Source organism: Labeo rohita, chromosome 7 (assembly GCF_022985175.1).
Source record: "Labeo rohita strain BAU-BD-2019 chromosome 7, IGBB_LRoh.1.0, whole genome shotgun sequence".
In the NCBI taxonomy this organism is placed as follows: domain Eukaryota; kingdom Metazoa; phylum Chordata; class Actinopteri; order Cypriniformes; family Cyprinidae; genus Labeo; species Labeo rohita.
The window spans coordinates 17,356,362-17,384,055 of record NC_066875.1 but is presented as its reverse complement, the minus strand read 5'-3'; the positions used below and the strand labels follow the sequence as shown (position 1 = coordinate 17,384,055).

The 27,694-nt window shown below is 38.7% G+C and overlaps 2 protein-coding genes across 8 annotated transcripts in view; both read left to right on the top strand.

The window, feature by feature from the left end:
* Positions 1-22,256, top strand: part of nhsl2 (NHS-like 2) — a 102,686-nt gene extending 80,430 nt beyond the window's left edge. For 5 of the 7 annotated variants that reach the window (XM_051114291.1, XM_051114294.1, XM_051114292.1 and 2 more), the window contains 7 exons: positions 2,674-2,826; positions 11,675-11,817; positions 12,273-12,462; positions 14,885-15,022; positions 15,301-17,784; positions 17,876-18,023; positions 19,011-22,256. In XM_051114291.1, the coding sequence (XP_050970248.1) occupies positions 2,674-2,826; positions 11,675-11,817; positions 12,273-12,462; positions 14,885-15,022; positions 15,301-17,784; positions 17,876-18,023; positions 19,011-19,332 (3,578 nt within the window). In that variant the 3' untranslated portion in view covers positions 19,333-22,256. The remainder of the gene's footprint in view (positions 1-2,673; positions 2,827-11,674; positions 11,818-12,272; positions 12,463-14,884; positions 15,023-15,300; positions 17,785-17,875; positions 18,024-19,010) is intronic. The other 2 variants (XM_051114293.1, XM_051114297.1) reach the window with 2 other exon arrangements.
* A 1,777-nt stretch (positions 22,257-24,033) lies between these two features.
* Positions 24,034-27,694, top strand: part of arhgap36 (Rho GTPase activating protein 36) — a 50,421-nt gene continuing 46,760 nt past the window's right edge. Inside the window, exon 1 of the mRNA XM_051115803.1 lies at positions 24,034-24,485. Within this exon, the coding sequence (XP_050971760.1) occupies positions 24,393-24,485 (93 nt within the window). The 5' untranslated portion in view covers positions 24,034-24,392. The remainder of the gene's footprint in view (positions 24,486-27,694) is intronic.

Genomic DNA, 27,694 nt, shown 5'->3' with positions numbered 1-27,694 from the left:
TCCTCGATTGCATTTTGCCAATATCGAGTAACTGGCAAAATACCGAAAGTGGCACATTCCACATATTAAAGCCATTTAAAAATCATAATAAAGCATAACGCATAATGCTAGAATTCACAAACGCTACAATTTAATTAAATAAATATATGTGATACAGGTTTAATATATGCACTTTAATTATTTACATGCGTGTGTTCACAGTAAATGCTGCTACACAAACTGTTATTATTTACGTGTGTGGAGCATCTCAAACTCCATCTCTGCATATTGCTGTGAGTACTTGGTTGCCAGGTTTTCACAACAAAACCTGCCCAGTTGCTACTCAAAACTAGGCCAAAACTAGCACAATTGCGCTTTGGAGGGTCACCCGTGTTCTGGGGGGTAAAATACACATATTTTAGCTGGGTTCCCCTGGTAAAATTTGCATTCCAGGGGCTAAACATAACACTATTGAGGTCGCTTTAACCAGCGGACATGAAAAACAACCCATGTTTTAAAGCAACCCAATTCCACGGGAAAACCACAGACTTGGCAACACTGTGTGAGGTTGGCTTTATTATAATGTTTATCTAATGCAGCGTGCATTATTTAATCAGATTTGTAAGGTCAATTATTTATAAACCTTCACAAACACAGAAGAATAAATCATTATCTTTCTCAGTATGCTAACTGTTCATCACGATTTCAAAATAAAAGTTTAAACCCTCACTCTAAGTTTACACGTTTTGATGTCCACATATGCAAGAAATTACAGCGGCTGTAGCTTTTCTATCATAAAGAAATGGCCAAATATTAAAGATTAAGTAGACATTTGAATTAAATGTTGAGTCAATATTAAAACAGAAATTTTGTGTCTTGCCGTCGTGGCTAGTTAGGACTAAAACTTATTTTATCGCGTGTCGCAGCGTGTGTGCGTGATCACGAAATCGAAAGTGAAAGTGAACAACAAGCGTTTAAAAGCGCGATTAAATTTAAAGGCGATTTAAATAAATTGTGTGTAACTGTTGCTGTCATGACAGATCTATTTCAGCAGTCGCTATCAAAATAATCTGGCTGCGGGCACGCCAGATATTATTGCTGGCGGGACAGTTTCAGCAGGCCTCCTGTTGCAGTCGTCAGGCCATTGGCGCCCTCTGCATTCATTTGTTATAATGTACATTAGCTCTGTTGTTAAAGGAAGTCCACTTCCAAAACAAAGATTCACATATAATGTACTCACCCCCTTGTCATCCAAGATGTTCATGTCTTTCTTTCTTCAGTCATAAAGAAATTATGTTTTTTGAGAAAAACATTTCTCTGCATATAATGGACTTCTATGGTGCCCCGATTTTGAATTTCCAAAATGCAGTTTAAATACGGTTTCAAACGATCCCAAATGCAATTGTAAACGATCCCATCTGAGGAAGAAAGGTCTTATCTAGCGTAACGATCGGTTATTTTAATAAAAATAACACAATTTATGTACTTTTTAATGCCAAATGCTCGTCTTGCCTTACTCCGCCATGAACCGGAAAAAAAAACAGTCCAGGCAGTTAGGGTATGTCGAACAACTCCCATCTCAAGTTCTCCCTCAACTTCGAAATCGTCCTGTATCATTTCGCTAGATAAGACCCTTCTTCCTCGGCTGGGATCGCTTACATCCACATTTGGGATCGTTTGAAGCTGCATTTAAACTGCATTTTGGAAATTCAAACTCGGTGCATCATATCAGTCCATTATATGGAAAAAAAATGCAGAAATGTTTTTCTTAAAAAACATAATTTCTTTACGACTGAAGAAAAAAAGACATGAACATCTTGGAGGACAAGGGGGTGAGTACATTATATGTGAATCTTTGTTTTGGAAGTGGACTTTTCCTTTAATACATAATGCATTTTAACAGTTTTGTTCAGCAAAAAACATATGATTACCTGCTTTTGATACTTTATTTGAACAAATTAAAGGCTATTGTTCACTTCTATTTTTATTACTACATAAAGAATTAATTATAATTATCCGATTACTTGAGTAATCGACAGATTACTCAATTACCAAAATAATCGTTAATGAAAGCCCTAATCCTGTTTATTATATTGTTATAATGTGCCACTTGAAAAGTTTGAGCTTTTTAAAGTCTGACTGGCTGTCAATGTTTTTACCGTTCTTCAGCTGGAAATGCATTCTGAAAGTGATTCAAATTATATTATTTCTCTGTATCCTAGACTTCCCTATTCTTAAAGAATTGGAGTGATTATTAAAACATAGTTTTAGTCATTATTGTCCTTGGTGTGAACAGGCCTTCACCATACAGAACTATGATAAAGCAAGAAAAACAAACATTGTTTGTTCTGTGTTTGTCCTTTCTGTTGGCTGTCCAGCTCGATTTGCATAGAAAAACATGTTAGGGTTGTAATGAATTAATTATTATTAATTGCTATGTTATGAAATCACAGCCCTTTGATTGTTAATTTAGTGCAAGGTTCATTTGGTCCGTTGGATGTCAGACCTCTCTGCTGCCGTAGTATGCAAATATATAAAAACATATGTATATCAGTTTATATTGATGTATCTTTTTCTCTCCCCCCTCCCTTCTTTCCGCATCTCTCTCTCTCTCCCCTTTCCTCTTGCTCTGACTTCCTCCTTCTATCTGCATCTCTTGTTCTTCTCCCCTCCCTCTGTCTCTCTCTCTGCCAGCCGCCACCAACTTGGACTCTGAGAGCAAACGAACGGCCCACTTCCAATCGTCATGGCAACAGCATGTGAATGTGTTCGGCTCGTGGAGTAGGCCGGAGTGTGTGCAGGAACTGCACCAGGAGGCTCAGCTGAACCTACAGAGTCTGCTGCAAGGTAGGAGAGTCAGCTGCGGGAGCTTCGTCTGTGCGTTTCCGTGCCACTAGAGGTTGTGTAGCCCGATCGTCCGCCTGCCCGGATCTGCCTGGATCATGTGTTTTCGTTTTGTTTTTGTGGGTGTGTGTTTTGCATCGCCTTGCATGCGTGCTGTCTGTGAATATCCTCCACTTCCATTCCCATTCTGTGTTTCCCAGTACGTGTAAGAGAGGCACTATTTGTTTTTCTATTCCTCTGAGCATCCTCGTGTTTTCCCTCCACTCGCCTCCCATCGTTCCCCTTCTATTTCTGACTCATACTTTGTCCTTCTTTATGATCCATTAGATTCATTTCCATTTGTAGATAATACACAGTCTCCCTTTTTCTTTCGCTGAATGAATATGCCAGTGCTCGTGACTGTACGTGGTTGAATTTCCCTCTTTTATCTCTTTCTTGTTTGATGTCAGCTATTAATATGTATCTGTGAGGTATGAGATGCTATTCTGGTTTAAGCTTCGCATCAGATCGACGGGGCAGCTGTTGCTTAAACAACAGTGAGTGGGTGGTCAGTGTTTACGAATGTGTGGCACTGTGCTATGTGCATAAACAGCAATTTGCCTTTGCATATGTTTGTCTGCCATTGAAGGATGCAGCCAAATATCAAGACGTAGCGGGAGCAAGAAAAGTTTAAGAATCTATCATTGAAAACCCTGCTGATTGACCATTAATTTTATTACTGGGGGAGACATGGCAGTTACAGCCAGAAAAAATATCTGCCGTAGATATTTATTCCTTGAAACTTTAAGAACACTGAAACTTGTAAAAAGAACTTTGTACTATTGAGTTTTGTACTATTGATATTAACAATAATATTAACTGTATACAGTGCCGCTCTTTCCTATATGTGAAGTATGTAAGTTGCACTTGCTCTCAAAATGATTTAATTAGGGCTGTGCGATTAACGGAATTTGAGTTTCGTTTTTTTATTTTGGCTATCAATAATTATGAAAACACGATGCTGTATTACATTCCTTTTCTTTAAAGTAATACCCAAGTTGGTGAAATTATGTAATGTTACGAGACTTTCGTAATAGGCTCCTGCCAGACGTGATTTGAGATGTACAACAGACAAATATACACAAGAATATGTCAAATTGTCAGGTGAGTTTTCTCTTGAATGCAGTCAGTTATGTCTTAAAGGAGAACTCTACTTCCAGAACAACAGTTTACAAATAATTTACTCACCCCCTTGTCATCCAAGATGTTTATGTCTTTCTGTCTTCAGTCGTAAAGAAATTATGGTTTTTGAGGAAAGCATTTCAGGATTTTTTCTTCATATAATGGACTTCAATTGTGCCCCCGATTTTGAACTTCCAAAATGTAGCACAGGCTCTAGGATACGCGTCCACGGGTCGTTCTTGAACGATTTGTTAATTTTGAACGAATCTTTCATGTGACTCGGCAAGAACGAGTGAGACACCTGTTTTGAGTCTCCAGGTTTTTCGAGTGGTTCGTTCATCTTATGGGGCTGTCACGTGATGCTGATTTTGCTAAAATGAACGAAATAACTTGGGAAAAGATTCGTTCATTTTGTTCTAAAATGATCCGAACTTCGCATCACTACTACGAATCACATCTTTGAATCACCACAAGTTCATTGTTTGTGTACTCCGGCTCAGAAAGGTAGAAAATGTCGAAAAACTCCATGTTATTTTCTCCTACAATTTCAGAATTGTCCAACATCGTTGTACCTTTTTGTTTGTAAACAGCGTTTGACTTACTTGCACTTTCTTAGTCTTTGCGCATTCACTTTTGTGCTTAAAAAGTATACAAATTTTTATTTTCCAAAAAAAAAATGACAGATTGTTTCGCTAGATAAGACCCTTCTTCCTCGGCTGGGATCGTTTAGAGCCTTTTGAAGCTGCATTTAAACTACTTTTTGGAAGTTCAAAATCGGGGGCACAATTGAAGTCCATTATATGAAGAAAAATCCAGAAATGTTTTCCTCAAAAACCAATTTCTTCACGACTGAAGACAGAAAGACATGAACATCTTGGATGAGCACAAACAGTTAAGATAGTAATCGAATATAAGATCTGTGCATTCAGTCCAAAAATCTGCTGCTGTCTTTGTCATTTAATGTTAATCAAACAACTAATGAAAGCGAGAAAATAATTTGCTGCTCTTCAATCAATAACTTTAGCAACTTTAATAAGAATGTACACTACCAGTCAAAAGTTTTTGAACAGTAAGATTTTTAATGTTTTTTTTAAAGTCTCTTCTGCTCACCAAGCCTGCATTTATTTGATCCAAAATACAGTGAAAGCAATAATATTGTGAAATATTTTTACTATTTAAAATAACTGTTTTCTTGAATATATTTTAAAATGTAATTCCTGTGATCAAAGCTAAAATGCTAAATTTTCAGCATTATTACTCCAGTCTTCACATGATCCTTCAGAAGTCATTTTTTCAGGATTCTTTGATGAATAGAAATATCCAAAGAACAGCATTTTTCTGAAATAAAAAAAAAAACTTTTGTAACATTATACACTATACCATTCAAAAGCTTGGAGTCAGTATAGTTTTTTTGTTTTGTTTTGTTTTTTTGTTTTTTTTGGTTCTATTTCAGAGAAATGCTGTTCTTCTTAACTTTATCTTTTTTTCAGAAATCTGAAAAAAATCTACTCAGCTATTTTTAACATAATATTAATGAATGTTTTTGAGCAGCAAATCAGAATATTAGAATGATTTCTGAGGCATCATGTGCCTGGAGAAATTATGCTAAAAATTCTGCTTTGAAATCACTGGGATAAATTACATTTTAAAATCTATTCAAATAGAAAACAGTTATTTAAAATATATTACAATTTTATTGTTTTTGTTGTACTTTGGATCAATTAAATGTAGGCTTGGTGAGCAGAAGAGACTTTAAAAAAACATTAAAAATCTCACTGTTCAAAAACTTTTTACTGGTAGTTTATATTTCATATGTATATTTATAGTATAGTGTATATTTTTACGTATTTTTTCTACTTGTCCTATTGTTTGTAATTTTCTTTGTAATTTTTTATTTTTTATTTTATTACTGACTATCAACTCACTGTTTTTTTCTACTCGAGTAAATGTAACAGTGTCAGTCGCCAGATGGTGGGTATAAGAACGCAATGTAGTGAAAACAACACCCAGTTTTTAAAGAACTTCGTTGTTTCTGTTAAGTGAATAAAATAATCTTTTCCAAACACAAGATCATCGTGAATAGCTGTTGTGTCATAAACGACAAGAGCGAATCAAATAATGGAATACAAACGGCTGATAAGGTCAGAGCAGTGTGATAGCCAGCTTGTCCCTAGACACGGTTTTAATAACTTTTACCTGAGAAGATGTTGCTGCTTCATTTCAGAAGGATAACTTTTCCTTTCTTTATTCTTCACAACCCGAGAATGTGGCAACACATACCTGGGGTTATGTCGCCTACATGGTACAGTAAAGTATCCACAAGTTTCCTACGCCCCATGAGGCCTTGCGTCAAAAGTGGGAGCGTCTTCCATTTCAAAGTAAACAAGCGGGACGTGACACTCATTCATTCAACAGTTGACAGGAGTGACGGGCAAATAAAGCCTCATGAAGCACAGAGACTTTCCTCTGACTGTTTCGGGACAAGATTCAAAGTTTCGAGAGTGTCGAAAACAACGCGATCTGGTGGTTAGTAAAATAAAGCAGCCAAAAGACAAAAGAAAACGCAATTCACCACAATTTCCTTAGATCGATCCATGTTATATGCACAAATAAAAGTCTAACTGTGTGTGTGTTTGTTTGTTGAATTTCTGACTCTGATAAATTAATTTACCCATTGAATAGTGCCATTAAATATCAGTACGAATATCAGTATGATGCAATATAAGAATAATGTACACATATTAATTGCATATGGCATTACACATTAATTGCATATGGCATATATTTAATTTTCCCTAAATAATTTTTATTCTAAATATTGCTTGTATTACTGGGTATTTAAACATGTAATTATTAAATAGGTACCAATGAAAATGTACTCGCAAAGTAACATCTGGGGGTCGAACATTAGGACACACAAAGTGAATTACGCACATGACTGGACAGGAAGTGAGGCTTCTACGAAAGGCATTTCTACGTTAACAAGCCTCAAATCGAGGCTTCATCTGGCATGCCCTTTAACACAAGCTCTTAAGTCTCGGTTCAAATGTCATTTCACTGGATGACAGTCATTCAAGATTTAGCGATCCAAACTTGCTAATAACACAAATTTGAAAAGCATATGTTGTCCATAAAAACGTAATGACATCTCTTATAAAGGTGTGCATCTTTACAAAGTAAACAATGGTCTAAAATCACTTAGCCTCTTCGCTACTTAGCACACAAAATACCATTGGTATACTACGTCCGCCACCTCACCGGAAGTTGTACCCACATTCTTGTTTACAGTAGCGCCCCCTGGAAACTTGTGGATAGCTTGAAAGGCTACGTGTTCGGCTGTAGCTGCTTCAGACAGCTCACCAGTAGCGCTTCAATGGACTAAAACACACACAATTACGTCAAAATGTGCGGTTTTGGCGAGTTACCTCGCAAATGTATTCTTAAATGAGTTATAAAGTCTTAAAAGACCATAAAGAATTTGGAGAAAATTCGATATGTGACAGATACGCGTCATGTGTATCAGGTTTTAAAGAGACCGCACTGCTTTTAAAGTGAAACCTGCTGAAGTCTGTCACTAGGCACGTTTCCATTACAGATTTGCGCGAAACTTTGGCGATATTATGTAAATGTCGATAAAAAAGTATTGCGAAATGACAATGTTTCCATTAACCGATGTTACGCGACTAAAATGTAATTTGTTCCTCTCGCGATATATCATGGCAACGGATTTTGGTGGGATTTGGACGGATTTGGGCTTTATTTATTCGAAAGAGGCGTATGCGTGTATCTTTACACAAGCAGCGTGGAGAGCCACTTAAGAAACGTGTGTGACGCTACTGGTATAAACATAACATCAGCTCCGGTGATCGTGTCAGAGCCATTACGCACTGCAGATGCGTGCAGCGTACATAGTATAACCATTATTATCAGGGAAAGCCTCTTATACTTGAGAGCGGCAACGTATGAAGTGTTTCTTGGAGTTTATAGTACATTGAACAATGATCATATGACTTTTTACATATGCCATGTGACCTGTAAATGCGAAAAAGCCATTTCCATTGCAGTTTTACAAAATGTTCCTTTTTCGAATTGCCTGAAAAACCACCTCATGTGAGCGTAAAAACTTTTTTGCGATATGTGGGAGTTTTTACGAAATTGACACGTTTCCATTAGGCATATTTTTGTAGCTTTTGTAGCTTGAATAAAGATGAATCTGTATAGTTTATGTATATACAATTTATAGTTTGTAGTTTATTTAAGATTGTTTTAAAATCACTTAAATTAAAAGTTGTTATACATTTCCTAAAAGCCTAAAAATAAGAAATAATAGCTGTAATTTAATTACACTGTAATGCTGAATGGCTATAATTAATAGGTAAAATTGAGGAAAAATACATTTAATAGAGACACTGCAGTAGCAGGACAAATTAAAAACATTGTAAATATATTTAGTCATTGTAGTAGTAATAATTGCCTGTTTTTGAAAAAAGCGTTTCATGGACGGTAAAAAATATTTTTGGCCAGTAAATTTTATCACATCTCCAGCCATTGGCAGGTTTGGCAAAAAGTTAGTTTAGGCCCTGGTTACAGGTGTCACATTAGCAAAATTTTGACTAATTTTCACAGGCAAAAAAGGTCCAATGTATGTTGTCAGTAGTATAGTGATGTACAATTACTCTGTCGCTCACACAGAAGTCACTCTCAAACCAATCATTTTTCTGTTTGTTACACCGTGCATTAAGTTGTAAAATTTGCATAGGAAAGTCTTATGTCCTCATATGAATTTCTGACTGCATGGATTGCTATCGAAATTATTTCATCTGCAAATTTTTGATAATGTGACTGCATCTTAACTAAAAATGTAGTAGACAGAATATAAGGGCTGTCAAGTGATTGAAATTTTTATTATTATGGAAAATATTTTTTATTATTAAATGATACTATAAATAAGAAACAAAAAGACCAGTAGGTGTTGGTAAATGTTTTAAAGATTCTGCAAAAACAGAAAATATTGTGTTTAAAATATAACACAATACTAACTTCTTATTTATTGAACTGTTATATAAAATCAGTATTACATTTTGCACTGGTGCTTTTCGGTACAAAAACAGTGATATTGCACTCATTGTTAAATTATATCATATGATATAAATATGAAACTAGAGGTGCAGCATTTTTGCCCCAATCTTGAATTTTAAGGGCTTATAACTGCATTCTATAAGCTACATCACACAGTGAGTTGCTGCCCTGCATCATCTTTCACCAACTAAGGGAGCAACCAACATCAAAGAGATCAGACATCCACAGAGCTTAAAATAAATAGTGATATTGTACTTTTACCCCTCCCCCATGCTTAAAAATCATTTCTGTTCTGTTATGAACGAGAAACAAAGACCAAATGTAAAACAGACCAGACACAAACTGCCCAAATTGACAAGAAAAGAGGCATTGTTGCTGTTGACCTCTTCTATTCCTCTACTGCATACACAAGACAAGGAGTGACCCATATTTAATAAATGGGTGGTTTTTCAGTGAGCATCTTGTTAGGCGATGCTTTGAGGTCATTCATGACCACTCACTCACGCTTGAGCGGTTGGCATCTTGTCTAGGCGAGCCATTTGATTGGCTGATAAGAAAGGAGATTTTTGAGTCCCATTAGTTTTACTGACTGGCTCAAGATCAGGTCAGAGGAGGAGGGGAGAGTGTGTTTGAAATACCTTCACACACACGTATATACACACTTACTCAGCCTTGCTGTTGCTTCTGGTACTCTCTCCCATACATCAGCTTTGAAGTTTTGGTATTGGTCTTTGAAGCCTACCTTTCCACAGAGGCTTGTATGAACCAACCAGTGTTTCGGTGAGTTCTGACTCTGTATCTAGTTTACTTTCTTCTCTATCTTGGTTGGAACTTACTTTAGTATAAACTTTCTAATCCTCACATGTCTTTAAATTATCATGAGCAACTTTGCTGAGCTTTTATTAATTACAATACCATTCAAAAGTTTGGAGTCGGGAGGATGTTTAACATTTTTTTAAAAGAAGTCTCATAAGCTCAACAAAGCTTCATGTATTTGATCAAAAATACAGTACTATACTGCAATATTGTGAAATATTATTACAATTTAAAAAAGCTGTTTTCTATTTTAAAATATTTAAAAATCTAATATATTCCTTCAATGGTAACATGGTCACATGGTCCTGCAGAAATCATTCTAATATGCTGATTTAATCTCAAGAAGCATTTCTTCTTATTATAAATGTTGAAAATAGTTGTGCAGCTTACTTTTAAGTTTGTTTTGATGAATTCAAAGTTTAAAAGTACAGTGTGTTCCTTTTGTAACAGTGTATAAGTCTTTACTGTCAGTTTGATTAATTTAATGACTCCTTGCTAAATAAAAGTGTGTAAAATAAAACTTTGAATGGTACTGTTTATACAGTAGGAAGGATATTGCTCTAATATAGCAGCGTGTTTGGAAAATGAGGATAGTTATGTATATTAAAGAGGAATTCGCTCTGTGGTTTGTGTGTAAAATGCTTTCAAGTTTGCCTGTGTTTGCAGAAGTTGGTTCCTGTTACAGCTGCAGGGAACTAATAGTCATAACACATTCAAAAACACAACCATCTTTTTTATATCTCACTTTGCTTTCCATGGGATTTTACACATCAGATTGCATAGTTCAGTCCATCAGTCTTTGCAGTGCAAGTGTTTCCTTGAGTAAGTTGAGGTCTAAGGCTAACTGAAGGATTGTTTCTCGGTGTATCTCATTAGTGTAGCGATTTGAAAGCCATCTGGTCAACCATCGTTCCTGGAATAGAACGGTCTCCATTCGGCGTGATAAATAAAATGCCAACACATATTTAAAAATTGTGCATGTGGTGGTACACAGTGCTAGGCTGTAGATTTGCTGCAGTCTCAACCTTATTTTAGTGGAGGTTTAGGATTTCAACTGTGCGCTCTGTTCGGCTCTGTCCCAGCATGTGAAGAGGGCTCTACTCAACGAGGCTAAACTTGGGGCTTGGGGCTATTGTTGACTCCGGAGGTATGCCATTGTCTTAGACAGCCTGCCATTGCTAGGCAACCCCAAGTCTAAGAGTGCGGCATCCCAGTTAAGAAAAAGAGGGATCAACCCCCCCCTCAAACACCATCGCACACACAGTCCCTATTACTGAGGACCTCTCATAGAATAAGTGTTTTATATACTAAGATAGCATTCACTATTAACTTACACTTAACCTGACCGTAGCAGTAATTCTGTTGACATTTTTAGATTTAAAGCGAAACATGATTTGGCCGATTTAAGACAACCTAAATGTGCTCACAAGGGAGTATTTGACATTTGAGGACATTTTTAAATATTCGTCTCTCACTATTATAGCCAAACCAGTTGCACACTTAGTAAACAGTAAAGGATGAAGACATAAACGAGTGGAGGATAGTGTTTTAGTATCTGTGTTTTTGAGTGTAAAGTGGGAGGGGTTAAAGAAAATGTTTTGGGGGATTAAAATGTCTACAAGAATGGGGTGGGGTCTTGTGAGGGGAGTCCTTGGAATGAATGTAATGGTAATCATTCTGTTTACAAGAGCCCTAGGGAACATTTCTGACAGAGGGAGAGATTTCATTAATTGATTTCAGTGTCTCTTAGTGCTGTTGCTAACTTTAAAACTAGCCTGTGTCTGTGTCTACTCAGATTTTGAGGAGCAGTTGTATGATAACAGAGTGACAGGACAGACATTCAGACACCCTTCGTCTCAGAGCTCGGAGGACACATCAACCACTCTCAGCCGGTCCCCTTCCTCACTTAACAACAAGAAGACGGAGTTCGTCTTTGTGGTAACTACTTGTATGCTGTCTTATTAGCTCTCATGCTGATGAAACTAGAATCTTTGGCTTTTATTAAGCATTTTGAAGTCACTGGATTCTGCCACCAAAAAACTCATTTGTTTTCAGTAAAGCATTAATGCTTTGTATAAAGTTTGCAAATCTAATTAGATGTGGTTTGTCCCCTGAGTGAAAACAGCTACAGGCTTCTCTGTGTTGGTGGTTTTGAGCATGCAAACAAGCAGTGATTTAAACATCCTGCCAAGTCATCTGCTAAAAAAGATAAAAACTCAATTCAAAGTTTATATATAAAGAATATTAGTTATTATTTACCAGTTCTGCTATACAAGCAGATATAGAATGAACCTCAAAATCAATATTTAGAAAAGACATTTTTAAATGAATACAATAATACAAATTATATTGTTTTATATTTACCCCCTCATTTTATTTCTCTCTCTCTTTAGCCTGCAAATAAGCAGGTGTGTGAGGATGAGACCACAACGTTAGGGGTCCGGGCACAGGACCCGACCCCGTGTGGTTCAGAGAAGTCACTTCTAGGCTGGAATGCATCACTGAGTCCACCTGTTGCAGAAAAACCTCGTTGGTACCTGGGCCGACATACTCCAGCTCACCTTGTACCCATTGAGATCACAGGTTGGCATACTGTCGTGTTGCGTATATCTGTATAGGTCTTTTTAGAGTCCAACATGTTTGGAGTTGTCGTTAATGTGTTATTCAACAGTTTAGCTGTGTTAAAGCTTGGTTTTTTTTAGGGAATGAGTCTATATCAAGCGGTGAGAATGTTTTGCTCTGTACAGCACAGACTGAATAATAGTTTCTTCTCACTAAGATATGTAAACTGAATGGTCCTGTGTTACTTAAAATAGTGTTGGATGTTTTTGCTCTTGCAAATTAAATCACATTCATCATCATCATCATCGCCACCACAAACAACCCCGGTTCTCAGTTCTTACGGTCTTTTTCCAAAGAGTTGGCAAATCAGATAAGATTTCTCACATCCACATTTTATAAATGTACTTAGAGGATTAGTACACTCCTGAATGAAAATATCCTGATAATTTACTCACCCTCATGTCATCCAAGTTGTTCATGTCTTTCTTTCTTCAGTCGAAAATAAATGAAGGTTATTGAGGAAAACATTCCAGGATTTTTCTCCATATAGTGGACTTCAATGGAGATCAACGGGTTGAAGGTCCAAAGTGCAGTTTCAGTGGGCTCTACACAATCCCAGTCAAGGAATAAGGGTCTTGTCTAACGAAACCGTTGGTCATTTTCTAAAAAAAAACAAAAATTGATAAACTTTTTAACCACAAATTCTTATCTTGCTCTGCAATGCGCGTCTACGACTCCACGCATTATGGAATCACACTGGAAAGGTCACACTTGGTTAGTTATTTGTTGTGTACTCTGGTTCAAATAGTTAGGGTAGGGCGAAAAACTCACATCTCATTTTCTCCTCCAACATCAAAATTGTCAGACGACGTTGTTTTACCTTTTTTGTAAAGGGCGTTTCACTTTCTTTGCATCTTTGCTTTGTAAACACGAGGTCGGTACTTCCGCCTAGTGTGATCAATTGTGATCTTTCCAGTGTGACTACATAATGCATGAAGTCGTGGATGCAGAGCTAGTGCTAGACGAGCATTTGTGGTTAAAGAGTATAGATTAATTAAAGATTAAAAAAAAAAAAAAAAAAGTCGTTTCACTAGATAAGGGCATTATTCCTCGGCTGGGATCGTGTAGAACTCTTCGAAGCTGCACTGAAACTGCAGTTTGGACCTTCAACCTGTTGGGCACCACTGAAGTCCACTATATGGAAAAAAAAATTCCTGGAATGTTTTCCTCAGAAACCTTACTTTCTTTTTGATTGAAGAAAGATAGACATGAACATCTTGGATGGCATATGGGTGAGTAAATGATCAGGAAATTGTAATTCTGAAGTGAACTAATCCTTTAAAATGGTAAAGCATTTCTTCCTCTCTCTAGCTGTCACTCTGTTTTTTTTAAAGCAAGACATCACTTCCCTCTCTGTCTCAGCTTTCCCACACCCATCTTTCTAAATCGTCCCCTTGACTACCTTCCTGCTTCCCTCTCTGTCCTGGACATAGTAAAGAGGTGGCTGGATCTGTAAACACAGATAATGCTGTGCTTAGGCAGCCTGGAGTCTGATTCCCAAAGTGGTGCTGCTCTTCACCCGCTAAAGATAATGAACAGGTAGCTGTTGCCATGGCAACATGCAGCTCTCCCTCCTTCGCTTAGCTAGGAGGTGCAGAAAAAGCTGCATAGAGTGAGAGACAGACAGAGAGTGAGTGAGAGAGAGAGAACTGTAGCGGATGGGTGGGGGTAACAGGGCCAGAGGAAGAAAGATATTTTTTTCACCTCCTTTTTGTTGGTATTTTCATGAATGAAGCCAGCTCACATGTTGGGAGGTAATGAGGATTCTTGGGTTTTTTCGGAGAGCTGCTTTCTGAGAGACACAAGGGGTATCCATGTAAAGAACATAGTGAGAACTGGGCTTAATTAGCACATTATGTTCAGTTCCTTTCATCATTGTGGAATGGTGGACCATTTATCACAGCACTCCCTCCTGCACCGGGTGTTTAAAATTATTAAACACCCAGTTCAATGCAGTTCTTAAAAACACATCAGCATTGTATTGCCCCACAGAAATGATAGAAAGTTACATAGGTCTGCCATTGGGTAGTGCTTAGTTAATATCCAGCTCTTGTTTTAATGTATTATCCAGTGTCCATTGTCTGATTTCATTTCTCCAGATCAATCAGGCACCATGATCAAGTCTCCAGCTAACCATCTATCTCATGTTGGCTATTGCTTTTATCCATAAAGATATTTTTTCCATAAATTACCTAAATGCTTGTCATTGCCTTTACTCAAGTCTGATTAGGCAGTCATGGCTAATGTTTTTCAGCCTAATCGTAACATGTATATGATAATATACCTTTTATATAGCCATTTTAAGGTCATAAAAATAAACATAATTTATCTGACTGAAGACTGTCAGTTAGCCTGACAGCTGGTATCTCATATCTTGCCTCAGGCCAGAGCTTTGATAAGCACTCCGCACAGCACAGGGAACTGCGGGCTGCCTTTAGAACTGATTCAGCGGTCAACCCAAAAACCGTTCGCCGCCCGAGGAGTGTGGTTGCAGGCCCTGATGTCACGCTGCACTGCCAAGGTGACTAACAGGAAGTTAGGCAAGTTACTGACAGGGTCACAGAGTGCAAAAGGAAATGAACAGGAAAAGGACAATGGGCACTGACCAATGATTTATACCTAGAGTAATTTGTAAGGCTAAAATCTAATGTTTGTTTGAGCCACACATAGGCTTTGACAAACTGTCAAAGATTGTAATTTGTTTTAGTTAGCAATGTTCTGAATTACATCTTTTACAAAAACGTATCTAAGGACTAACTTCTGTTTTAAACCCTGTTTTAAAAACCATTTTGTCTTTAGGTGACAGCAAAATTCTTGCTGTTGATCTAATACAAGGTGCCTGTTCCCCTGGATCCTCTCAACCCAGATCTTTGGAGCCAACCACCGAGAACACAGGCCAACAGCATATTCCCCTTCGGAAGACCCAGAGTGACCTGGAGTACAGTGTCCCCCCATCCCCAAAGACCCCATCAGGCATGATGGATCATGCCACTCTGATGTGCCCAAGCCCCTCCTGGAATGGCCCAAAAGGTTCTACTTTCTCTCCTTCCTGGAATGACTCTTACAACTATGCCTTGGTTACCAGCCCTGCTTCCAAGCAACCAGTATCTAAAACTGGAATGTTAACACCTGGAGGTGAAGGAGGTGGTTTAATCTGTCCATCCCAGACCAGTTCAGGCCTCTCCATGAGCTCAGGGTCACATTCCAGCTCTTTCACCTCCATCTCGGAACCATGTGGACACCGGGTGTTTACTATGTCCACACAGGGGGGTGGCATTCCTATAGGAAAACGGAATGATATTGAGGGGGCAGCTTCCACTGCAGGCACGGGAAATAACAAAAGTGAGCAGGAAAAGAGATCAACCCGATCCAATGTCTTTAGGTTCCGTGAACGTTCACTTTCAACACCAACAGACTCTGGATCATTTTGTTCAGCAGATAATATATGCTCTCCAGGTGAGGCTGTCCCTGTCGTTCCAGAGGGTGAGAGTTACGCCCTGTTATATCCGAGCAACAGCTCAGAGGATAGTACGAGCACAGATAACGTTTCTGTGGCCACAGGTTCAGACTTTCTTCCGGATGGTCGACTGAGGTCACGCTCACGCAGTATCTCACTAAAGAAATCTAAGAAAAAACCACCACCTCCAGTACGTAGTGTATCCCTGATGAAGAACCTGTCGGAGGTTGGAGGAATGGGCTCCTACCACAGTGAAGGACACTTCAGAGATGGCAGACCCAAAAGTCTCTTTATCCCTCGAGATATTCAAGATTCATTCCAGCCTGAGTTCCTAATTGTCAAGCCTGAGGACGACACAGATCAGGCCCACAGTAGCTTGGAGACATCTTCTGATATTTCTCAGCCTGCTGATAGGGAAACAGAGCTTGGGTTTCCTCCTCACTGGCAGCTCAATGAGTGGAAGTCCAGCAATGATCCCTACCGCTCACTGTCAGGTTCAAGCACAGCCACAGGTACCACAGTGATTGAATGCATGAAGGTTCGGGGTAGCTCAGAATCCCTAAATTCGCCCTCAACCTCACGAGCCACATCTCCATCCCAGCTCTCAATTGAGGCTGAGACCAAGGTATCCCCCTTCAAGCCCCCATGTCTCATGTCCCCATCCAGTGGCTACTCAAGCCAATCTGAAACTCCAACCCCAACTATATCAAACACCCTCATCACTGGACCTTCCCCAGTTGGCTGCAAGATGCGCCCAAAGATCCCAGAGCGTAAATCTTCCCTTCCAGCTTCTGCAAAGGATAAATCACGTTCACGTCTTTCATTTGAACTACCTGCGAACTCTCAACTGGATCTGTCCTCTGTCAAACCCAAGTCGAAAGCTAGCCGACGGCACTCTGACACATCTACAGCCAACAAACCAGGTAAACTGAGCCCTAGTCAGTCTTCACTGCCTATGGTGACAACAACAGACTTGCGAAACATCCGACTTCGTTCAGTAAGCCGTTCAGAACTTGAGGACAGTCCTGATGGCTCTTCTGACATTATAGAGGAAGAGCAAAGTCGAGATCTCAGCCCTCCTATTACTCCCTCTAACACAAAACAGTCAAAGCCACCAGTTGCAATGAAACCACCTCTGCCTAAACGACCCATGAACTTGATGCTTAAATCTCCCTCATCCTCTCCTCTGGCACCTGAATCTCCTCCATCTTCCCCTGTAGATCGACCCATGCCTGTGGGCAACATCTATATGGTTGTAAGAAAGCCCAAACCGAAGAGACCAGCTCAGGCATCACTCAGCACACCTGCAATAGTCCCACAAGAGCCACTCCACAGCTATGTACCTCCTCTCCCTGAGTTTGATCTGGAGCATGGGATTCCTATTGAAGAAGATCTTCCATCCCCAAGTAGCCCAGAGAGAGAGGACAAAAGTAAGACCCTTCCAAGCAGATTGACAATATCCTGTTTAGCAGAATTAGACAAAAGGAAGCCCAAGGTACCTCCTCCAGTGCCGAAAAAACCCAATGTCCTTCTTCTGCCTTCTCCAAGCACCCAGACCAATGGCGGGGCAGAAAAGCAAACTCTACTTTCCGAGAGTATCTCCAACTCACCTACAGGTCAACTGGTATCTGACATTGAAGGAGATTTGTTTAAAGATGAAGATCAAGATGATCCTGCAAAGGATCATGGAAACCATAAAAATTCAGAAAGTTATGAGACCTTTGGAAATCAAGAGATTGACCTGGTAGCTGAAGAGAACAGTTCAAAAGATTCAGATTCTTATCAAATTACGGAAAGAGAAACACCTCCAGCAGAGACAGTTACAGGTTAAACATTTGTTTATATTTTCAGTTAAGATGTCTTTCTAGGTATTGTGACTTCAGGGTTTAATTTATATTGTTTTATTCTTCTTCACAGAAACTTATGCAGAAACAGAAATACTGGAAGAGAGCAACTCTGCAGTTGACAAGACCGAACTACACATTACAGAGGAAACAGACGATGATGTTTTTGTCCACACACCCACAACTCACACCACTGAGGACCTCTTTACCATCATACACAGGTAAAGTTTGTAGTTTATCATTCACACTCATTCATTTAGCTATTTCTCTCTGACCAAAATTACTTTGGTTTAATTTGGCATAATGAATACATATGCAGATATGGTCTGGTACTGGATATCAGGGACTATGTCTTCTTGCGCAGAGATCGCCAATTAGCCGTATTTTTTTCTGTGTCCAAGTAAAAAAAACATCAATATTATGTGTAAATTCATTGCTGAGAATTATCTTTCTTATTCACTGAATTAATTCCTGACCATTATTTAAAAATCTGTCTGTGATGATTCAAGGCAGGGGCAGGCAAGTTCGGTCCTAGAGAGCCGCTGTCCTGGAGAGTTTAGCTCCAACCCTAATCAAACACACCTGAATAAGCTAGTAAATGTCTTCAGGTTTACTAATGTTCTAGTGTTTACTAATGACACACTTCATGTGCACTTTTGGTCTTAAAGACTTGCTGCTTACACGTGTCCGTTAAGTACACAAGACTGTAGGGTGTCCCATTTATCATTTAGCTTTCAGAGGGGTGCTCACAAGCACGGTGTGCACCCTTGATGTGCACTTCTGCTAAGCCCGCAAACCTGCAAGCTATGTAGCCGACTTCTACCCAGCAGTCATCACGAAAGTGTGGACTCTGAGGAAGACTGTGAGAGTTTAGGGTGCCATTTGGGACAGGGCCTAAGGTCATAGCCAGGTGAGTTTTTTTTTAGGGTTGGAGCTAAACTCCGCAGGACAGCAGCTATCTAGGACCGGACTTGCCTACCTTGTCTTAAGGTAACAGAAATAGGAAATTGATCAACTAGTCAGCCATCATAAACTCTTGTATCTAATCCTGGAGGGCTACAACTTTGTGGTTTAATTCAAAACAGTAACTGTTTAGGTGTCTTAATCAGGGTTGGAGCTAAACTCTGCAGGGCAGAGACCCTCCAAGTCCAGATTTGAGAAACCCTGGTGTAAACTGTTACACAAAATTTGTATTCTGCCTTTCCTAGGTCAAAGAGGAAAGTTCTTGGTCGCAAGGAACCAACGGATTCTTTTGGAAGCAGACAGTGTCTGGTCTCACCCGTGAAAAGCAGCAGCACAGACCTCCGAACTCTGGGTCTCGGAACCACTCCTAGGTCAAGCTCACGAAATGAGAACTTTATGGCTCTTCTCCAGAAGAGAAGCAGCAAAGCCAGCAGCGGGACCCGAGTTTCTGCCATGGAGTTGCTGAAGAGCACAAACCCCTTGGCACGACGAGTCACTGAGTTCTCTCAGTCACAGCCAGATGGGAGTGCAACAAACACAACAAAACCAGCTCCACAGGACCAGTGATTCCACTTGTAGACAACCACATGCTGGATATCAATATGGCTGGTTTTCCGTTACACTCCACTGCCCATCTAAACGGTTTAATTTGCAAAGACCTCATGCTGAAGGAAATTAAGTGGGTTTGAGTTGTTGCTTTCAGACAAGGGGAACACACTAAGATTGTTGTGGAGTATAGTCAGTATTAAAGGAAACTGAGCCCACCACTGTTACAAAATTCAGGCATCGAAATCCGCTATTCTGGAAATATGAATGCGATGATGAAACTCTTGAATGGGAACTGACATCAAGAAATATTTTCAGACTGTTTTTAGGAGCCCAGCCTATATTTGTGGCCAAAGCCTGCTCTGCCCATTTCAGTGGTGGACTAGAAAGTGTCTTAGTAGGATAATTGTGTTTTAATAGACTGCACAAACTCGCACAGAGAGAGGAGTGTATGACACGAGTCGGAAACATTCCACAAAGGTTGTAAGCAAGGTCTGGTACCCCTAAAATGAAGCACTTTCACCAGTACAGGAACTAGTTTACAAGACAAAAAGCTATATTTGTTATTTTCCATTGTTTTGTTTTTTTTTTTCAAAAAAATATGAAAGGCCATATATATGTCTTCTTGAGTTTATTTAATCTGTAAAAAAAAAACTATGTATACGATATATATATGTAAGAAAATGTAACTGCTTGATCAAAGACACAACGGGCACTGTCTATACCTGTGACCATTCTTGGGAAACTGCCTATTATTTTACAAGCTCACAGCACACAAGGGATTGAACTGGTCATATTGAACCATCATCATGCAATACACCTGAACCCACATCTAGAGATCTTCCCACACTGCCAGAAATGTAAACAGACAGCATATAGCTCGTGCACAACGTACAACAAATCAAAATTGTCATTTGAAAAGAAAATTTGTGGAGGGTACAACATGAGGGAACAGCACAGAAAGTGTTAGTCCAAGGGGAGGACACTAGACAGAAGAGAAGAGGGTCCTGTAAGTGGGTCATTGGTTTGGTTCTGGCTGTCCATTGTGTCAGATCTCTCAGCGGTTTCTTTGCAACTCAGGAAACCCATCAAGGCTACCGGTCCAAGTGTATAATTTCTTCACAGAGATTTCACTTGACAACATACAAAGTATCAGGCAGGAGATTTACTGAGGCCTATGAATGGTAAATATTTCTCTCATTATTTTTTCAAAGACAGCACTTATGACCACAAGTCCAGATCATCTCACAAGACATAGGATCATTTAAATCCAAGTGCAAAGCTTCTCACTTTATGTCCATTTCAGACTATGCATCAAAAATAAATCAGACTTGTCCGCCTGTTGGCTCTGGCAGTGAACGCCTGTGAATGTTAGGGGAGGGTGAGGCAGAGCTCAACAGTGTTATGTTTAGATTGAAATTTTGACCAAAAAGAACATAGTAGAAAATACTTCTTAATGGTTGCCCACCATGTAACTGCAAGACTGGATTGTAGATCGACGTTTGAATGCACAAAGACTTTGCAGACTTTGATCAAATGTGGTAATTCACTCAAGGACTTCAGCAGGTCATCTGTGGTAAACTGACCATCATCCTACATGAAGGGAATTTTGGAGACTACTGCAGATGGAGGGTCTACAGCAGGCAGCCGCAGAGACTGCTTCTTCTTACCATTCCGTATGAAGCTCCCCTTCCTCATGTTTTTCTGGCTCCCAATCAGACAATGGACAGAAACCTGGTGCTATTGAGCCGGAGCACCCTCAGCAGTCCAGGAGAGGAAGTGCTTGGCAAAAATCCGTTCTAAGTCTGGAACAAGATGGACACGGATCTTGTCTTGATGTTCATCTTCTCAGACTAGTCGTTCAGGTATTCCGACAATATGAAAAGCATAACGTGAAAAAAAGAGACAGAATACCACCACATTAAAATAGTGTGTGACACTTGTTTTAAATATTTAGTGAATGAAAAAAAAGTCTGAAAACCAGTGTTTATTTGCCTTGTACTCTGGCGTGAAGCCTCTGTGTTTTTAAATGCCTTGGTATTGCACTTCCGTAGAAGTATGCAGAGTTTCTTTTACTCTTTTTAGGATTTACTACTATAATATTTATCACTACTCTTGTGTACTCTGTGCTTAACCCTATCAATGTCAACAGTACTCTCACAGGTACAAGTAAAAGAGAGAGGGAGGGACAGTGGAAAGAGATGGTATTACATGGGCAAAACAAAACAGAACTCAAGAAATGTACCTTATTAATGGACTGTTAGAAGCCCTGTGTATCGGTAATGTAAATCCCAGAGAGGAAAGACGAGTATCCTTTGGAGAGACATATACATTATAATCACATTAGTAGTGTTTGACAAACTGACCCGAAAAAACAGTTCCTCTCACGCCGTTTTCTCTTTCCTCACATAGCCGATAGCGATTCATTCTGAGTCCCATTTCGGTACGCAGAAGAGAGTCGAATGTGCCAACTAAGGGAGAAAAAAAGGGAGTCCGGAATAAGTTTGTTAACAACCATCTGGTTGCTGTCAAGCGTAACCAACGACTTTCAATCAATTCTTGGTATCCCAAGTTGACAACTCCCTGCATTACACACAAGACTACAGTTTTTGTTGCATTTCCACATGCAAGATAAGACTGAGTTTAGTAGTTCAGCACAAAGGTCCTTTGACAGATTGCCAGAATGGAAAAGCTTTAAAAACTTCAGATTGCCCGTGTTCATTGGGAATTAAAGAAAGACAGGGTGGGAAGGCAAGATAATAATGAGAATTATATTTTTGTTATTTTTTCCTCGGAAAGACATATTTTAAAATTTGCATATTATAGATCTCACCCTCCAGCAGAAATGAGGGTCGCCGTGAGATCTCTAATCAGCTGAAGTATGTCTTGCCTATGTGGTAAAAGGTATATCATTAAAATAAATTATTTTTCTTGCATAACAGTCATTTGCAGTTGTGGTGTTGTTTTTTCAATGCTTCAGTTTTTGCACTTAAAATATAAAAATTTGAGATTTTTTTGTTTGTTTGTTTGTTTGTTTATGAGCTTCTCTGCAGGATTTCCTCTCCAAACTGAGAACACACAAAACAGTAATTCCACAACAAACTTACGTAATCGCTTCCATTATGAGACTTGAGCAATATTGCCCCCTTGTGGGTTTATTTTTACCCTTCATTTCTGCTGCTTGTGAAACTTCTGCAGCGCTCACCTAAATAGCAAACACAACCACCGCAGCACTTTCATAAACACCTTTTTCGTCGCGTACTGGAAAATGTTTCTGATCCGAGGCCATCGTTTGCAGTAACAAAAGGTCACTGAGGTAATTCTTTTAATTCAAATGCTGAGTAACCTAATACTACCCTTCAAAACTTGGGGTTTACGAAGATGTGATGTAATGTTTTTAAAAGAAGCTCACCAAGGCTGCATTTATTTAATGAAAATAAAAAGAGTATTGAAAGTATTCAATATTTATTATTAACATTTAAAACACCTGTTTTGTATTTTAATATATTTTAAAATATACATTATTCGTGCGATGCAAATAAGCTGATTCTTCAGCATCATTATAGTCTTCAGTGTCACATGACCTTTCAGAAATCATTCTAATATGCTGATTTGGTGCTCAAGAAACATTTATTATTATTAGAAATATTTTGTAATATTAAAAATGTCTTTATCATCACGCTTTATCCTTAAAGCATCCTTTCTAAATAAAAGTATTAATTTAATTTAAAAAAATACAATTATACTGACTCCAAGCTTTTAGTGTATAACGTTACAAAAGCTTTTTATTATTTTATTTCTATATAAGTATATACTCAACTTTTTTAAATACTGATAATCATGATAAGTAAAGTATTACAATAATAAAAAAAATGTTTCTTAAACAGGAAATCAGCATATTAGAATGATTTCTGAAGGATTGTGTCGTGTGACACTGAAGACTGGAGTAATGATGCTAAAAATTTAGCTTTGATCACAGGAATAAATTACATTTTAAAATACATTCAAATAGAAAAGAGTTATTTTAAATAGTAAAAATATTTTACTGCAATTTTACTGTTTTGGCTTGGTGAGCAGAAGAGACTTAAACACATAAAAAAAACATAAATCTTACTGGTCAAAAACTTTTGACTGATAGTGTATTTTTGAGATTAACTACTTGGGATATTCAGACGTGTTCAGATGTGATTAAAAAATTGTTTTAGTAGTAACCGAATAATTTAAATTTGTTGAAGAAAACATCTTTTATTACAATGATTGTCTTTAAGAAAGCATTTTTTGTATTCTACAGAGTATACTACTCTGTAAGGAAGCAAACGTTATAGGCCATTCATGAGCATGGATTCAATGTCTTCACACAAGACTTTAAGCATGAATCTTGCAACTTATTTGACAGTACAGTAATATTAATTTTTGTAAAATGTAATTTTTGAATTATGAATTGTACACAGAGGATGTTAAGCTCACCATCAACAATTCAAAAATGTGAGCAAGTCAGCGTAGTGTTTGTTCTAGTATTTTAGTCAGATCAAAAATGTCACAGAGCAAAGTTCAGTTATCATACTGCGATTACTACCTAGATAAAAGCTATTCATGCTTGTGCCGACTTGAACCTTCAGACCTTTGTTTTATGGCATGCGCAGTTAAGGAGGTGGGAATGGGAGGATAAGTGAGACCTGATCCCAGCCCATACTAATGCACTCCCAGTCCTTCCTGGTGCTGTATCACAGAGAAAGCTGTGAGCTTGTCAAACTCTGAGCTGCCAGTGGCACATTTCCTGTTGTTGACAGGCGAAGAGCACAGCGGAGGCTGCGTGTAGGGACTCGCATTTTATCAGCTGGAGTGCACACAGAAACACTCAGAGAGCACCCTTTCACAGGAAGAGCTGCTATCACTTCTAAGATACACAGACGCAGAGGAAGCACTGACACTGAACCTCTTACCAACGGCCCATAAACAGGAGCTGCTCCACAGATGGACTGACTCTCTCCATCAAGAGTTTCACTGATGAAAACAAGTGGGATCTGCCTTGTTCTTTTTGTCTGCTTTCACCTGATCTGAGTCTCCCCCCAGGAAGTGTTATGGTTTTGTTCTACATGGGATCGGATAAAACGTCACCTACAGTCATGCAGCCTGAGGAGCCTGTTCGCCAGGACATGCAGTTCTTCTATGTGGTGAGTAGGGGAATTACCTACAGTTGTATGCAAATGTGTCAGCAGACTCAAGCTGTATGGTTCCCTACACGTAATGCTTCATGCTTAAAAAGCATTGTAAGAGGTGTAAACTAAAGTTACTTTGATGCTGTCCGTGCACAGTATTTATATATGTTGTAAGCAAGCTACATAAGGGTTGCTCCACTGAAATATTCTTTTCTCTCTCTTTGCTTTTCTAAAGATATGGCAGTAAATATTAATTATTAAAAGCATCAGCATAAAGCAGTATTAATATCACTCCTTTTAGGGTCAGCAGTATTGGTAAACATGCTATAAAGTAGGCTGTATACTACTGCACTTTGATCCTTGGGTTGATTTCCAGGATCAATTTTCGAAACTTTGTTGTACTAGAACTAAAGGTTTTTAAAATGTAAATAAATAAATATATAAATAAATTAAAAAGGTAGCCTCTCCACTTCGCCTGCTGATGATAAACGTGACTGGCGATGCAAAGATCACAGGTTCACTTCAGGATGTGGATGCCAAAAAAAGTCCTGATGCTGTTGTGCTCATCATTTAACCCCAAATTGCTTCACAAGATCTGTCCCTGCAATTCACACATACGGTTTCGGCTACATTACACGTAATGATGTTTAAGAAGGATGATCAATTCAGAATGAAGGCTTTGTTTCTAAAGGTTGATTTAATAGGTTCTTCAACCCGTTGGGTCAAGCTAACCGAACAGCGCAAATTTAATTAAACTCATTGGACGTCACATGAACTAATGAGCCAATGTAGACAACACACTTACTGAAATCTCAGGATTTGCGTCAGCTGATCCGATCATTTCGTTGCTCGTGTTGGTAAAAGCCTAAGTAGAAATAGATTAGGAAGTTGCTTTCATGCTTCAAAACAGTGTGCAGTGGAAAAGTACGAAGATTTAATGGCTTGGCCAACATCTTGGACAGTGTGCAATATAATGAAGACCATATGCTGTAAGTATGGGGGAAGGGGTCCCCTTCTATTTCATCCCGCTGTCAGCTGTTTGCAGATAGCCGTCAGCATTCGTTCATAGAAATAGGACAGGTGCAAAACCAGCATTACATTAGACATCTGCGCTAGTTTATACACTGTGTCCCACAGCATTTCTCATGACTTTCTTTAAAAAAAAATTCACATTATTCACTGCATTGTAAAGAGTTTTAGTGCCTGTTCATTAGCTTGTTTTAAGACAATGCTTTCACATACTTAAGAGCTTGTGGATAATGATTATAGAGTCATTCTCTGGTGCTGCACACATTCTTGCAGTGTTAGTCAAGGTAAACAGATCTACCACTAATGTCAGTACTTGATCAATGAGCGGCTTCTCATCTCCACAAAATGCTTTATAGATGTGTCAAACTTAATTATGGTATGGTATTGGTATGGTAATGCTGGAAAAGTCGTTTTGCCAACAGACTGTGTGGGAAAAAAAAGTGAAGTATGTGCTGGAACATTGGAAAACTCTGCATTGGGGTGTTGGAAGGATTGGAAGCAGGCAGATGAGGATTAGATTGTCTCCATGTGTCCTGATTTATAGTTTGAACCAATAAAAGTAGCACGAAAACACAACGCCACACAAGCCCACAATTTCTTGCATTAAACAGCAGGACTCTACCTGGGTTACATTAGGAGGTTTAGTTTAACAGATACAAGAGAGGTCCATTGCTGAAAGATGATGTTATGTCTTAAAGAAGAAGTTCACTTCCAGAACAAAAGTTTACAAATAATTTTCTCAACCTCTTGTCATCCAAGGTGTCTTTCTTTCTTCGTCGTAATGAAATTTTGTTTCTTGAGGAGAACATTTCAGGATTTTTCTCCATATAGTGGAATTCTATGGTGGCCATGAGTTTGAACTTCCAAAATGCAGTTTAAATGCAGCTTCAAAGAGCTCTACACGAGGGTCTTATCTAGCAAAACAATTGGTTATTTTCTAAAAAAAATTACAATTTATATACTTTTTAACCTCAAATGCTCATCTTGTGTAGCTCTGCGATGCGCATGCGAACTCTGTGTAATCCGGGTCAATACAGTTTAGGGTATGTCGAAAAACTCCCATCTCATTTTTTCCTCCAATTTCAAAATCGTCCCACATCACTGCAGAAGTACTGACCCAGTGTTTACAAAGTAAAAGTGCAAAGAAGGTCAAACATCCTTAACAAAAGCGATGTAGGACGTTTTTGAAGTTGGAGGAGAAAATGAGATGGGAGTTTTTCGACATACCCTAACTGTATTGACCCAGATTACACAGAGTACACATGCGCGTTGCAGAATGAAGCAGTACTGAAACTGCATCTTGGAAGTTCAAACTCGGGGGCACCACTGAAGTTCACTATATGGAGAGAAATCCATGTTTTCCTCAGAATACATAATTTCTTTACGTGACATGAACATCTTGGATCACAAGAGAGTGAGTTTTGTTCTGGAAGTCAACTTCTCCTTTAATGCAAGGAAAATCCATTTGTTCTCTTTTTTTTTTGTTTAGTTTTCCTTGTTGTTTTATTAGATTGGGTATGCCTGCTTATCAATTTCACTTCATTGTCATTAAGGCTTATGGTAAGCCACAAAAAAAGAGGATAAATATTAACAAAGACAGGAGCGTGAGTTATACAGACAAAGAGAGAATAGGCCTTATCTTTTATTTCCTGGTGTCACAGCTTTGCAGTGTAATGTAATTATGTACTGATATGGAACTTGCAGCTCAGTATGTTGATTCAGTAGCTGCTCTGATAGATTTGGTGATTTCGTTCAGTGAAGGATTCATCAGACTGATTCAAACTGATAACTGAGATGGTGGCCAAACATCTAATGGTGTTTTGCACTCTTGAACGGTAGTGCAAGAAGGAGATGCCATGAAGTTCTAAACAAACCTGTTCATAAAAGGCCTATGCAATGGTCACTTCAAGGAATTAATTTTAACATTCATGATCATGAAAATTCAGAGTAGCAGGTCCTGGAAGGTTTTTAATGTTAAAGGTGACATTACATGTAAATCTGACTTTTTCTATGTGTAAGTGCTGTAAATGGGTCCCTGGTGCATTTACCAACCCGGAAAATGTGAAAAAGGACAACCCTGTAACCCGGTTTTGGTAAATCTTTCTCTGCAAGCATGTGAAAAAACGAGCCGCTCAGATTTTGCTCCCCCGTTATGTGAGAAAGGATCTTATTATAATATTACCACCCCTTAATCT